Below are 15,096 nucleotides of genomic sequence, written 5' to 3'. Positions count from 1 at the left end.
CGGCTCCTTTAAACTTAAGTAACTGAGCCTGTAAAAATAAACGAATTAATAAAAAAAAACTGATTTACCGTTTCCCCTCAGTGTAGATTCTGCATACAATTATTCTCCCAATATTTTCAACAGGATTCAAGTTTGCAGAGCGAGCCGGCCGGTCAAAAAAAAATAAGTTTTTGGTCCTTAATCCATTGCTTAGTTTCCTTGCTGGTATGAATAGTAACATTGTTTTGCTAAAATGTGAATTTTTTGTGATGATCCACGCAAAAACGTTAGGAGGATTTCAGAACATGTATGTAATACTTGAATGATGTAGAAGCTATCTTGAGCTTTCCGGTTGCACAGAATTCCGCCCAAACCATGCACGAGCCTCCACCAAAATTCCTGGTTAAAGAATACTGTTTCTTCTTCCGTAAATCACGCCAGTACCCGTTGAAACTATCAGGACCATTTAAATGAAACTATTTTTCGTCAGTGAAGATAATTTATACATTGAAGAACTTTTCGTTATGGTATATAGAAAAATGTATTCTTTTGGAAATATTTTTTGTCACAACTATACCATGTCCCACTGTCGGTTCATGTGAGCTTTGGCAAAACTCAGACGTCTTTCGATGTGAGATGGTGTAAGATGAGGAGTTTTAATCTTTAAGCCCTGAGGATTTTTACCAAAACCTGAGGAATTGTAACCCGAGTAACATTTAAATTGAAATATTGCTTTATTTGCATAAGCGATTTTGAGGTATTCGAAGCTGTTCTAGGTATTTTCCGCTTATCCCGGTCAGAGAGCTTCGATTTACATAGAGCTCTCTCCTTCTTACAGTATCCTTGAGGATTCACCAAATAATTGAGCACTACTTGATGGGATCGTCCAATCCCACGAGCAATTTCTCTTATACCAACATTTTATTGGTGAAATGCATCTATTTGTCTTTCTTCCTCTCCGTGAGCACTTTTCCCTTCGGCATTTTCCCGATTTATTGACCAAAACAACTAAAACAACGGAAAATGTAACTGGTCTTATAGAAACTTGACACTTGAAAAATACAAAAACATTCTTTACGCTCAGTGCTTGCAGACACACATATGAAAATCATGCAGAGTATTGTAGTCACCAATACCTACACATTAGAATATAAATTGAAGCATTATTTGTTTACAATGACACAAAGCAGCAATATTATCACCTAGTCTTATAGAAGTTGTACAGAGTGTAGTTACTATTCTCAGTTCCGTTTTTATGTTGTAACTAATTAAATTTCTGAATTTGAATTTTCAAGTACATAATGAAACAATTAAATCAGTAGTAGAATATATATAATATTGGTTCTTAGTATTATCACTCATCAAATTCGACATCGAATAATTCAGCATACTCAACATTTACTAATAACGTTGGTGTAAGTAAAACAAATCAGACTTTAAATAACCAGTCATTTACGTTTACTTATTTTTATAATAATCAGTTTCACAATAGAACAGTCCATTTTATCATGCGTTATCAATATCAACAATACTTCTTCAGTCTAAATGGTATCCAGCCGAAGAGTTACGAGTTAGATACAGTTGTTTCATAGAAATTTCACTGCAAATTCAGCTGTTTAATTTATTTGGCGAACATCTATTTTGAATATTTAACCCAAGTTCAATAAAACACATCGGTATTATTTTTGTAAACTTATTTCATATTTAATTCTTTATTTACTAATCTAATACAACAAATCTTAAAATTTTAATCTGTTCGAGTATCTGGCAAATTAATCCAATAGTCTTGTTTATCTATCAGTATTAGAGCCAAAACTTTTTAAATTATAAAATCCTTTTGTGATTTTTGAAGCTGAAGCTGGCAGTGGAATTAAATGAAGGCTTTAAAACTTCTCTCAGTTGTTTTTTTTTATCGTCAATATCTTCAATTTCTTCATGTGATGGTTAGTTCATTGGAATTTCTTCCAAACCTATTTGATTTTATCCGACAACAACTGAAACTATCAACGGAGACGTTTTAAATATTATCGGAAAGGTAAATGCACTAGCACTACAGACAAAGTGACCTGCTGGTTACGTCTATCTTTACGAACAAATGTTCATTGAAACGATTGATTGTCCGCATGAAAAGACACAAGCGTTTTCCAGATGGAAAAAAATTGTTTTAATCCGCAAAATTTCATAAACTCTCTTTTTACCGATAATATCCTTCAACTGGACAGATTATTTCATTGGAAATTTTAATGGTTATACTTGTAGGCCAAAAAACAAAAAATAATGCGTTTTCCCAATACTAATGGTGTTGGTGAATACGTCTCCTATGCAAACATGGGCAGCGTACTCCTGAAATGGGCAGCGCAAACTGAAATTTTTGGAGGTAATTCAATCTAAAACATTCTTTGACGTCGGAATACGTCCATCCGTCCAACGGATGGGTATATCCCAGTAAACGTATTTTCTCTATTACTGTTGATGTTAACCGACGTAGTTTATTACGGTTACACTTGGGATTGTTAATACCATGTTGATAAACAATGTCACACTTTTCTTTGTTGAACTCTGCTAATGATTACACAGAAACAAAATAATTCTATTTCTTCTCCGCCACTTCACATTTGCTGCCGGTCACGACTGATACTTTTCAAACAACTGCAGATCCATTTCATTCAACCTTTAGGTATCTATACAATCCATTTCTTATTATCATATCTACAGTGACTTACAGTGACTCTTAATAGATACCTAAATCTACAACAATTATTTGATACCTGACCGACCGATCAAGAGATTTTTGGCAGATGACTATTGTTTGAGAGCTGTACTTTAGCATCCAAGGGTCACCAAAAATCCATTTCTACCTGTTATTGTTTTTTTTTTATAATTGTACAATCAAAAAAAAATAGAAAATATTATAGAAAAAATATTGATAAACTTTTCGTTAGAAGAACTTTTTTGCCTTTCATATGCACAAGTTGCGATCAGTGTTGCCACATTTAAATATGTACCAGAGGGGTCAACAATTTTCCTCATTTGTACTTTTTTTCCAAAAAACTGTACCATCGAAAATATTCGTTGTAGAGAAAAACATAATTTATTAGCATTAAAAAAATACTCATTTATTTATTTTTACAAATACTACAATTATATTTGCAAGTCATTCTGTGATTGATGAGCGTTCATCGTATCGTTGCTGAGCCGATTCCAAAGCTTATTTTCGTATTGATTGTATTCAAAAAGAAATCGCTCGACAGTTGCCGAGGAGTGAGGCTAAGTGAGAACGTTACAAACAAGGCATCAAAGCGCCGAACCATCAATTTTTTAGGCATCCAATTTCCTTAGGCATCCACCAACCCTGCACATGCTTGTTTTCCAAAATTGTGATTTCTTTTATCTTTTAATCTTTAGGCTAAATAATTAATTCTCCACATCTTGGTAATTCCCATTGTAGAATCCTAGAAACGCTTCTAACCCAACGTTAATGCTAGTCAAATTGGAAAAGTTTCTGGGATTTAACATTCCCGTAGACTTGAGCGTCGAATCATCAAAATCGAATCTTTTTCTCATTTGTTTAATCAGCTTCACGAAAAAAAATGCGACAAATGTCCTTTGAAATGATCTGCCTTTCGCTGTCCATTGTTCTGATAATTTTTCTGCTGCTATTCCAACCTAAAATTCTTGTCGCTTTTTAAATGATCTTCATATTTAATAGCATTGGACATTGAAACAACGTAAGATTACTCGCAGATATTAGTGATCAAATAAAAATCTTTCAGCGCTTCATGTAGCATCGTGAATTCAGGTTTTTCAGCCTGGAACAAACGATTCAATCTGTTGATCTGAGGCAGAATATACGTCACACCGTCCGACGCGAATCCTTCCAGGCGATTTTCGTAAGGAATTTCGTTCTTATGAAACTGTTCAATCCTTGCATTGTCAATGCTTTTAAGATCAGCAGCCCCAAGCGATACTGCGGCGTAAAAGTCGTCATGTACTTCAATGTTGCTTTGTTAAAATGTAAGAAATTTCACAAATGGAAAAAATCTGTTCCTATATGTACTTTTTGACAAAAATCTGTACTTTGTACCGTACAGAATCTGTACCAGAAATAACGAAAAAATCTGCACCATTCCAGATAAATCTGTACGTGTGGCAACACTGGTTGCGATGTATGGAAGAGTTGTCGGGCACATATTTATCTACTATTTATTTGCCATTTCATCAAAATCTGAGATGACCATTTTGAGAAAACGACGATTTTTTTCAGTTTAGTATTTCAAAAAATATTTTTTCATCATTTTTTTCTGAAAATTCAATTATTTTTCTAAAACTCTTCCATAGATCACTTTTTTGTAGGACTAACCATTTTCGAGTATAAAAAAATTATAAAAAAATTATCAAAAATATTTAACCCTTTCCATATGTTTTTTTTTCCCCAAAATATATATTTTATTAAGGCACATGTGGCGTTAGCCTGACGGGGCCGGGAGTCAAATATTTTGACAATTTTTGTCTTACAACTATGTTAGTAATATGTAACCGATTACTCGCGGTTGGCTCGAGGTTAGTATTACAAGTGTTCTCATAATTGGTATGTTGCAGTCTTCGAGGCTCTGTACATGTGCCCGACACGGGATACTTCCTATTGGGATGCAGCTGACCATTAATCAGCAACGCCCCCCTAGTCTGTACCCCATATCTAGCGTGGTGCGTCTTCTCGACTCGAGGAATCCAGGATAGAATGGTCACTAGCCGGCGCAAACATCAGCTCGTGTAGAGTTGTCATGAGCGGTACAACCTTTGGCTCTTGTTGAATGATCAGTGGACTGCACAACCTTTGGCCCATGCATCTGTAAAGAGTGTGTGTATGTATTGCCGCGACTAAGTAAAAGTTTATCGATCGGATAGGAGGGATATGAAACGGGGACACAACGAAGGAAACATCATTAAACGTTGACATTGGCGTTTCTGAGGAACAGGTATAGATGAAGCAGAAGATCATGATCACGGCTACCTAAGATATCCCGGACGGGGATATCCGATTGTCTGCCTTTTGCTCTCAGTGCTCTAGAGAGCTGAGAGCGAGTAGCATGGAACCGGATACACGACCAGACAACATGCTCGATGTCGTGGTAGCCATCGCCACAATCACAAAGATTGTTTGCTGCGAGCCCAATGCGATAGAGATGCGCGTTTAGGTTGTAGTGATTGGACATAAGCCGAGATCAGTCTTGGTAATGGTTACCATCGTATCACTAATTATGGAGACGTATGTGCTGTGTCATTAATGAACATCATAACATGAACAGTCAAAGTACCGTCGACCTAAAAATGTCATATGACATTTCGGTTTTTTTTCCGTCTTATTGATTAGCTGTTCATCGTCCCGTATTTAAATAACAGTGTTCACGGGGAACGTTCACCGCTTGAAACGTTCATTCAACACATTCGCACTTGAAAGGGAATAGTTTGTCGGTTGCTTTGATCTAAACAATCCGTCTATATTTCATCCATCGTGTATGGATGTATAAGTGAGAAGGTAGATGTATGTGTGCAGCTACGCTTGAATGCAGAATAAAGAGAGAAGAAGAATGCACACCAACTGCAGTTTTAATGTCAAATGACATTAAAACTACAGTCAAAGTAGCCGGAATTAAAGGATGGTTATGGGCACGAATGGTAGAATGGAAATAGCATATTTTCACCGCTCTTCTGGGTACGTTCGCCAGAAAGAGAGAATATATAAACGTTCAATTGATTGTCGTGTTTGCGGCTGTGCGTTTATTTCAGAGGTGACTGTTGGAACCAAGCAATGTTTCCTGGTCACATTCGCAATACATATTGAGCTGCGACTCTCGCGCAAGAGCAGTATGTGATGGTTGAGAGAAATGTCGACCGTTTACAACACTGGCCGAGATATCACGCGAATGAAATCACGACCTACATTCAATCCCTTGAACCATGCCCTCGTCGAGACCTTAGGGATAATCGTGTGTAACCAACGACCGAACTCATCTCCACTCCACATGCGCTGCCAACTTACGAGTGTGTGCGGAGGAGGAATGTGAACAAATTCGTTATAAGCAATTTGCCTTTCAAAAAGAGTGCCTTCTAAAGCGCCCACCTTAGCTAGCGAGTCCGCTTTCTCATTCCCCGGAATCGAGCAATGAGAGGGAACCCATGCTAAGGTAATCTTGAATAATTTTTCGACCAAAACACTCAATAGTTGTCCTATTCTTGTTAGGAAATAAGATGAGCGTTTATCAATCTTCATTGAGCGGATTGCCACTATTGAGCTGAGACTGTCTGAAAAAATAAAATAGTGGTCGATGGGCAATGTTTCAATGATCCCTAATGCGTAATATATCGCACCCAGTTCAGCGACATACACGGAACAAGGATCTTTGAGTTTGAAAGAGGCACTGGAATTTTCATTGAAGATGCCGAAGCCAGTGGACCCGTTTATGAATGAACCGTCAGTAAAGAACATTTTATCAGATCCAACTTTCCCATATTCTGCCGAAAATATCGGCGGAATAGAATCGGAGCGTAGGTGATCTGGGATTCCATGGATTTTTTGTCGCATGGACAGATCAAAAATGACAGAGGAATTGCAGAAGTAAGGGAAGCAAACTTGGTTAGAGATGCCTGGTGAAGGGTGCACGTCGTGGGTAAGGTATAAAGACATAAAACTTGACTGAGGAGTCAGTTGGAGTAGATTTTCGAAGTTATCAATCACCAATGGATTCATAATCTTGCAACGGATGAGAAATCTGTAGGATAATTCTGTGAACCGAAGAGTAAGCGGGGGTACTCCTGCCAAAACTTCGAAACTCATCGTATGTGTCGAATGCAAACACCCCATGGCTATACGCAAGCAACGATATTGTATTCTCTCCAGCTTGAGAATATGAATCCTGGCAGCTGATCGGAAGCAAAAACTGCCATATTCTAACACTGACAATATCGTTGTTTTGTACAACTGAATGAGGTCTCCTGGATGGGCACCCCACCATGTTCCGGTTATTGTTTGGAGAAAATTGATTCTTTGCTGGCATTTCTGTTTCAAATACGCAATGTGTCTCCCCCAGGTACATTTAGAATCAAAATATACACCCAGGTATTTGAAAAATATAGAGTGTTGGATCGTTTTGCCGGATAGGTGAAGCTGGAATTGGGCGGGTTCGTGCTTCCTAGAAAAAACGACCATTTCAGTTTTCTCCGTAGCGAATTCGATACCCAGCTTGAGGGCCCACGTGAACAGATTGTTCAGGGTATCTTGCAACGACTTTTGCAGAACGACGGGATTAGTACCCGTGATGGAAATAACTTCATCGTCTGCAAGATGTCTCAGCGTGCAGTCTCTAGTTAGACAATCATCCATATCATTGACGTAAAAACTGTACAAGAGGGGGCTTAGGCAGGAGCCTTGTGGTAGGCCCATAAAACTGTAACGAGAAGATTTCGAGCTGCCATGAGAGAAAATCATGTGCTTTTCTGACAGTAAATTGTACAGGAAATTGTTGAGAATTGGTGAAAGTCCACGATTATGAAGTTTCTCTGAAAGAATTTCCATGGAAACTGAATCAAAAGCCCCTTTGATATCGAGAAAAACGGAAGCCATTTGTTCTTTGCGAGCAAATGCGATTTGGATTTCAGAAGATAGCAGCGCGAGACAATCATTTGTCCCTTTACCTCGGCGGAAGCCAAACTGCGTATTTGACAGCAAATTGTTCGTTTCGACCCACTTGCCCAAACGAAGTAGAATCATTTTCTCTAACAATTTGCGAATACAGGATAACATTGCAATCGGCCTATACGAGTTGTGATCGCAAGCCGGCTTGTTGGGTTTCCGTATGGCTATCACTCTCACTTGTCTCCAGTCATGCGGGACAATATTCAGCTCCAGAGACTTGTTGAACAAGTTCAGCAAACGCTGTTTTGCCAAGTTGGGAAGATTCTTCAACAAGTTGAATTTAATCTTGTCCGACCCCGGAGCTGAATTGTTACATGAGAGGAGGGCAATTGAGAATTCCACCATCGAAAAATTCTCATAATCGCTTTGAAGTGGAATGTCGCGTACGACGTTTTGTGCAGGAACGGTGTCGGGGCAAACCTTCCTTGCAAAGTTAAAAATCCAACGGTCAGAGTATTCCTCACTTTCGTTTATATGGTTCCAGCCACGCATTATCCTAGCCGTATTCCAAAGAGTGCTCATAGCGGTCTCCCTTGACAAACCATTGACAAACTTCCGCCAATATCCACGCTTTTTTGCTTTAATCAAACCTTTTAGTTTGGCTTCTAGAGCTTGGTACTTTAGAAACCATTCCACTAATCCAGTTTTCCAGAATTTTTTGAAAGCGGATGATTTTTCAAGGTAGACCTTTGAACATTCCTTGTCCCACCAAAGTGATGGAGGACGACGTCGGAAAGTGGTAGCCGGTACACGTTTTTTTTTTAGCTTGAAGTGCGCTTTCGTAAATCAAACTCGATATAAAGTTATACTCTTCGAGTGGAGGAAGTTCATGCATTGAAACAATTGCTTCAGATATTATTTCCGCAAATGTTCTCCAGTCAATATTCTTCGTGAGGTCATACGAAATATTGACTGACTCACGAGAGCTTGATTCATTTGCGATCGATAAAATTATTGGTAGGTGATCACTACCATGGGGATCTTGGATTACCTTCCACATGCAATCCAGGGATAACGAAGAAGAGCATATAGATATGTCTAACATGCTTGCCCGTGCAGGAGGATTGGCTATTCTGGTTGCTTCCCCAGTATTCAAAACTGTCAATTTGAAGTTGTCGCACAGATCATAAATCAAAGTGGCACGGTTGTCATCGTAGAGTGATCCCCATGCTGTTCCATGGGAGTTGAAATCACCTAAGATTAACCGCGGCTCCGGCATTGCCTCGATAGTATCAAAGAACTGATGGCGGCCTACCGTAGTTCTGGGAGGGATATATATCGAAGCAATGCAGAGGTCTTTGCCATTGATTTGTGTCTGGCAAGCAACAACTTCAATGCCTGTCATCGATGGGAGAGTGACTCTATAGAAGGAGTGACATTTTTTAATCCCCAATAGTACGCCACCAAACGAGTCATTTCGATCGAGGCGAATTATGTTGAAATCGTGGAAATTCAGCTCGTCGGCTGAAGAAAGCCATGTTTCACAGAGGGAAAATACATTACAGTTAGAGTTATGAACTAAAAATTTAAATTGATCTAGTTTAGGGATGATGATTCTGCAATTCCACTGTATTACAGTGGTCAATTCCTTGACCTCTTGCACTGAATCAGGCATCGAGGGAAATGAACGCTGCTAAAAAGGCACATTTTTCTTTCAAGAATGTTCTCACTACCGGAAGCAAACATAATACTATGCTTTTAAGAGAGTCATTAATATTCAAAGCATTCAAAATGTTGTCCATCAGGTCAGAAAGCGCAAACAAGCCAGGTTGTGACTGTTGCTTTGACCGCGAAAAAGGAATAGACGTATTGGGTGTTGTTCCGGAACGTGCTGAGGACCCCTGGTTAGTAGAAGAACCGTGTAAACCAGGAGGTACTTGCTTCGGTCTATTTTCAGCACGTTCGGTTCGAAGTTTCAATCCAACTTGGGAAATTTCGGACTTCTTACTGGGGAGTGATGGAAAAGTAGTAATTTTCCTTTTCCTGATGGCACCCTGCGATGTATCAGAACTTCCCGCGTTGGGAGCGTCAGCGACAGGCTCGTCGTTCTGCAGGAGGGAGTAAGGATTGTCCTGCGTCGTTGGCACGGAATTCTTAAGCATTTCTGCATAAGTCCGTTTTGAAAATTCCTTTAAGGAACGCTTGATTTTTTCCCCTCTTTGTATGTACACCGGGCATTGAGAAAGATCACGGGGGGCCCCGTCGCAATGAAGACACTTGCGCTCTTTTGCGCAAGAAGTCCCATCATGACTCTCTCCACAATCTGCGCAACGCTTTTTGTTGCAACAGTAGACGGCCGTGTGACCAAGTTGCTTGCAGTTGTTGCAACTCATTACCCGGGGTACAAACAATCGAACAGGTAAACGAAGCGCATCTATCGAAACGAAGTTTGGAAGGGCGGAACCCTCAAAGGTTACTCGAAAAGAATTTGTCGAACTGAGAACTCTCTTATTATTTATAATAGATACGGATTTTAGTTGGTCGCATGCAAGAATCTTCACAGTTTTAAGCGAAGAGTTCTTGAAGCGACCGACTCCATCCTTGAGTATATCATTTCGGGTCAAACCCTTTTCGGTGATTACGCCGTCAATTTCTACGTTACGACAGGGCACGTATACGCGATACTCAATCGCAAAGAGATCGCAACGGGTTATATCATTTGCTTGGGTCCGGCTGGAGACGACAACTCGTAATTTGTCTGGCCCCATCCGAGTAATCTCGGTAACATCTGAGAATTTTTTTGTCAGCTCTTTAGATATGCGAATAACATTGAGGGGTTTGGATTTTCGCCTAAAGTACACAATGAATGGGCCTTTGGAGCCCTCAGGGTATACTTTTTGACGAAAATCCAGTTTTTCTTCATCCTCCTCATCATCAGAAATTACATTTTCTATTTCCATTCTTCTTCCAATTTCTACTTCACCTTCCGGTTCTTCAGGGGGTTCCGTATCAGAGATATACGTTGACGTCGTTGCGGGATCCTCCCCGCCTTCAGCCATAGTAATAAATTTCGTCAACTGTTAGATATGAACAGAATTTATTGGTAATAAAAAAAAATTAAAAATAAATATAATAAGATAAACTTCTATTTTAGTTACAGTAGAAAATTATAGTTATTCAAACTAATTTTTATTAAATTAAATTCAAAAATGAAAAAAGTTCCAACAAATGTTCAAGTGCAATATATATGAAGATGGTCACCCTAATGCCAACGCTTGATGATTACGTAAACACCAAGCGAAACAATGGTATTTGTTATGCACAGAAAGTGGAAGAAATGATAGAAAGGAGAAAAAAAAGAAAAAAACTTCTACTTGCCGCTGCCGTGTGACGTATGTGATCTGTTGAATGGATCCTCAGTGTCTCGATCGTACACCACTTATTTGGTTGAGATTCACCACGCTTGCAAGCGCGCCGGATGAAAAAAACACAATAGAATCGATGTGAAAAAAACACCTCTTTCGGATCGACTGAAGAATGCGTCCGATAAGCTTGCAAGTGAGCGAACGAATCAATTCTAATAATGTTAGTCTAGATAAATTTTCGGAAAACTAAGTATGCCAAGTTGCTTAATCAGGTAAGGTCTTCACGCCCAGAAAGTTTCATTAAGTTCTGAGAGGGTCATGCCAGTCCCATAGACGAGTTGGCGCGAAATCCGTCTTTGTTATCATAGCAATGTAGGGTAAATGATCTTGGTTTGTCCAATTTGGGGTGTTTTTACGCAACTAGTAAATGCAAATCGATTTTTCTTCATGAAAATCACACATAATCGATGCGAGTTTGGGTTTGTTGAAAAGCCCCAAGTCTCTAGTTGCTAATACTACCATAAGGTGTTGAAATTATTCAAATTTTTATGTTTTTTAACGATTTTCCTTAAAGAAGAATTATGATCATGGTTTGACCACCTCTGATCAGGGTTTGCCCAAAAAAATGATCATGGTTTGTCCGGTTTTAGAAATCTCCATTTTTTCGAATTCGAATTTCGAACATTCGAATTCACAATTAGATGTTGCATTTATCATTGCTTGAGTTTAGTGTAATCATATTGATTCATTCATAATTTAGGCTTTCTTCAGAATATTGCCTTTTCTTGGGCATTTTAGAAGTGTTCACCTCAACACAATCAACACAGAAAAACCATACTTCTGCTATGCGCGAAGCACACCATAAACAAACATAAACATACTGCAGCGCTAGAGGCGAATGAACTGAAAAGTTTATTAACGCCAAAAAGAAGAAGAAGAAACTGCAGCGCGCCAAGCGGTTGCCATAGAAATCATGTGGACAAAACAACATTATTGAATTGGACAACTCATGATCAGAATTGAGTTCATCAAAAAGCGTTAATTTAATGGTTTAGCTATGTAAATCCGATACAAATGGTGAGCAAGCATGATGTTTACAATATTTATAAGTGTTGTAATCCAGAAAAGGTCTGAATACGTGCCAAATAATCATCTGGTGATCGATTAAAAGTTAGCTCGAATGAGGGGCGCATTGACACAAATAGAAGGTGTATTTTATAATCCTTTAAAACATGTGATTTTGTAAAAATATACTATCAAACTACTATAAATCATGTAAAAGGCAATTTCATTTATATGTTTCGAAACATTCGAAGGCCTTATTTGACACAGGAGCGCTGAGTTAGAGCATTCAAAAAAGTGGGCAAACCATGATCATATTTTCGACTGGACAAACCAAGATCATTTACCCTACTGGTTTTAAAAATAATTGGGGATAACTTGAACAAAAAAATATTTTGAAAATATTCACATTTTTCTGAAAATCGTGATCAATTTCCCCCCCGGTTTACGGTGCCACCCTTATAAATTTAGTTATGGGTTGTCTGTTACTGCTAATTTATTTTATGTAAGACAATTACAATTAAGATACAGTCCACGCTCATCGGTATTGAAAAATTGTAAAATATTTGTCCATATCAATGGGGCTTGTTAAAATTCTCTTGTACAATGAAAAATTTACAATCCTGACAATTACACCCTGACTGGATGGAATACTCACGTGTGGGTTTCACTCTGTCATACTGCGACAGCTGATGGAATTCCTCCTGATGGAGGCACGGTCTCGTCACCAAATACGAGAGCTCGTTGTATTCCAGTCTTCCCTTGGCATTGCTGTGAAGAATGTAAACAATGTAATCAAACAACATTTTTTCCCAATCAATCAGCCGACTCAACTCGGCCGTTCTACTGACCTCTCGTCCGATCCACCCTTCTGATGCAACATAATGGGGCACTGTTTTCCTGCCAACTTGTTCCACTGATTAAGAACAGCTGCTATATACTCAGCACACTAATTAAGATTAACTGTTCGGAAACGGGCAAAACAATCAAATTACTGTGCGCGGCCGCTTAATTCAAAACATTTGACAACTCGTCAGAATCCACCCGCATTGGTCGAACGCAGTTGCATAATAGTGCGCTTCGCTGCGGAGGAATCACTCAACGGGACAATTAGTACGCGTGGCCGATCGAACGCGTGACCGAATGATAACCCGGGTGGCGACTCTTGCTGATTTGATCGCTATGAACCGGAGCGCCAATGATTAGCTTGTTGCTTGTTGATGCCGGTGGTTGAGTGTCTGTTTGTTTAGCGCAATTGAACTCGATCAGTCCTTGTAGTGGCTCTCGCTTCGATGACGTTGACGGTAGCTATCGAACGACACGCAGAAAGCGCAAGTGATTCTGATGTCACCTTCGGTTCGTTCTGTTTAAGTTTATGCGGTCGGGTAACAACTCCCAGTGGTGTCTTCCAATCTGAAAAGGGAAAAAACATTGCATTGATCAGCTGCAGTGTAATGAAACAGGGGAAATCACCACATGTGACATGCATCGCGTGCACCTTAACCGTCTGGTGCGTAGATGGATTCAGTAAGTAGGGGAATTAAACCTGTTTGCGGGTCTTCACCATTGCCTCAATTGATCGTGTCATGCGAAAACGTAGCATGCCTCCCTATTCCAATCTGCAGATTATATTATCACATTTATGCCACCCTAACAAAAAACCTAAACGGTCGGCACCACACCGGAACAGAAGGGAAGTTTCATTATCTCGAGTAAACGAGGAGGCTCGATTGGCTTAGGAATTATCTACTGTACATTCCGTACGTTCGCAGCTCGTGAAGGCTGCTAACGGTATAGCAAGCTCATGGTCAAGTTCACTCGCACGTATTCGTAGATAATCATTTGACAACATTGAACAGTTGCGCGGTCAATTCTAACGAGGTATCACGTGAAGAGCTTCTAGCTCATGCAAGTTGTGAATGGATATTCCATAATCGTTTCAAAATGCGTTGTTAACCATTTGAAATATTTGTTCTGTGTTAACAATAAAAATATTTGATTAAGCAAGTATGACTGTCCAATACTTTTTATTGGACGAACGTGAACTGTATGTTTCTCTCATATCCTGAACGTGATTATGCCCTTCATTCGAGTTTTAGTCTGTCGCTAATCTGCAAATGTCTATCATTCGATCGTCTCCTACATTTTTGTTGTACCGTCATTTGATCACCGGGGTGAAATTGATCAAACGCACTACTGAAAAGGAACTTTAATTTTGGAGGAATTATGTAATTAAATAGAAAACTTTTTATACGACATGTTCTACATTCATTTCAAGGTAATTTTCCCAATGAATTGCCTTATAAAATTGCATCAAAATTTATATTTTTCTGAATAGTATTTTAGTTCCCATATTTAGGCATAGTAGAAAAACATATTTTTTACAAATCAAAATGATATTGACAGTTGCTAAACATATTACTTCAAGTCCAGCAGACACTTTAGAAGTTTAAATAGCAATCAAACAGTTGCACTTACTATCGCAGCAAGTGAGAAAAATCAACTTTACAGTTTTACAGTTTTACTTCTTTTCGACCAAACCCATCATGCGACATCTCGAACTTCGTGATTTGTCAAAACTAGCACATTGGTGACCATTTCAAGGGGGTTCGGCCACATTAGGATAACCTGGATGGTCCCAGGATGACCAGCAAATAAAAATATGATATGAAAAAGGCACGACAGTACCTTTTGGTGGATTAAATCAGAATTTTGCATCCCAAACCCTTGATTTTTGTTTCAATGACCGTAGGCAACTAAATCGATGGATTTATATGCATTTTTGTGCACAAGAAAATTGTGAAGAAAACAGATTGATAGATTTCACCCGCAAGCTATACACCCATACCTCGCTTTACGGCATAGATACGTTCCTGGGCCGCGTAGAAAAAAAAAGTATAACGAATCAATTATTCCAACACAAATTCATACAAACTCTATCGGATCGGTTCCAAGCTTGTTCAACGAAAAGCCGTGTAAAGAGCAGCCGTATAGCGAGTTGTGGGTGTATTTTAAAATTTCCAAACTAACGCTTACGAAAAAATCCCAACAAGACTT

General features: G+C 39.0%; 1 protein-coding gene across 3 annotated transcripts in view; it reads right to left on the bottom strand.

The window, feature by feature from the left end:
• Positions 1–15,096, bottom strand: part of LOC129769149 (solute carrier family 26 member 6-like) — a 48,833-nt gene that overhangs the window by 12,604 nt on the left and 21,133 nt on the right. For all 3 annotated transcript variants that reach the window (XM_055771237.1, XM_055771236.1, XM_055771239.1), the window contains exons 2-3: positions 12,891–13,452; positions 12,698–12,810 (exon numbers count right to left, since the gene is read on the bottom strand). In XM_055771237.1, coding sequence (XP_055627212.1) covers positions 12,698–12,810; positions 12,891–12,922 — 145 coding nt within the window. In that variant the 5' untranslated portion in view covers positions 12,923–13,452. The remainder of the gene's footprint in view (positions 1–12,697; positions 12,811–12,890; positions 13,453–15,096) is intronic.

This window comes from Toxorhynchites rutilus, chromosome 2 (assembly GCF_029784135.1).
Source record: "Toxorhynchites rutilus septentrionalis strain SRP chromosome 2, ASM2978413v1, whole genome shotgun sequence".
Classification (NCBI taxonomy): Eukaryota; Metazoa; Arthropoda; class Insecta; order Diptera; family Culicidae; genus Toxorhynchites; species Toxorhynchites rutilus.
This window is presented reverse-complemented; position numbering and strand designations above follow the sequence as displayed.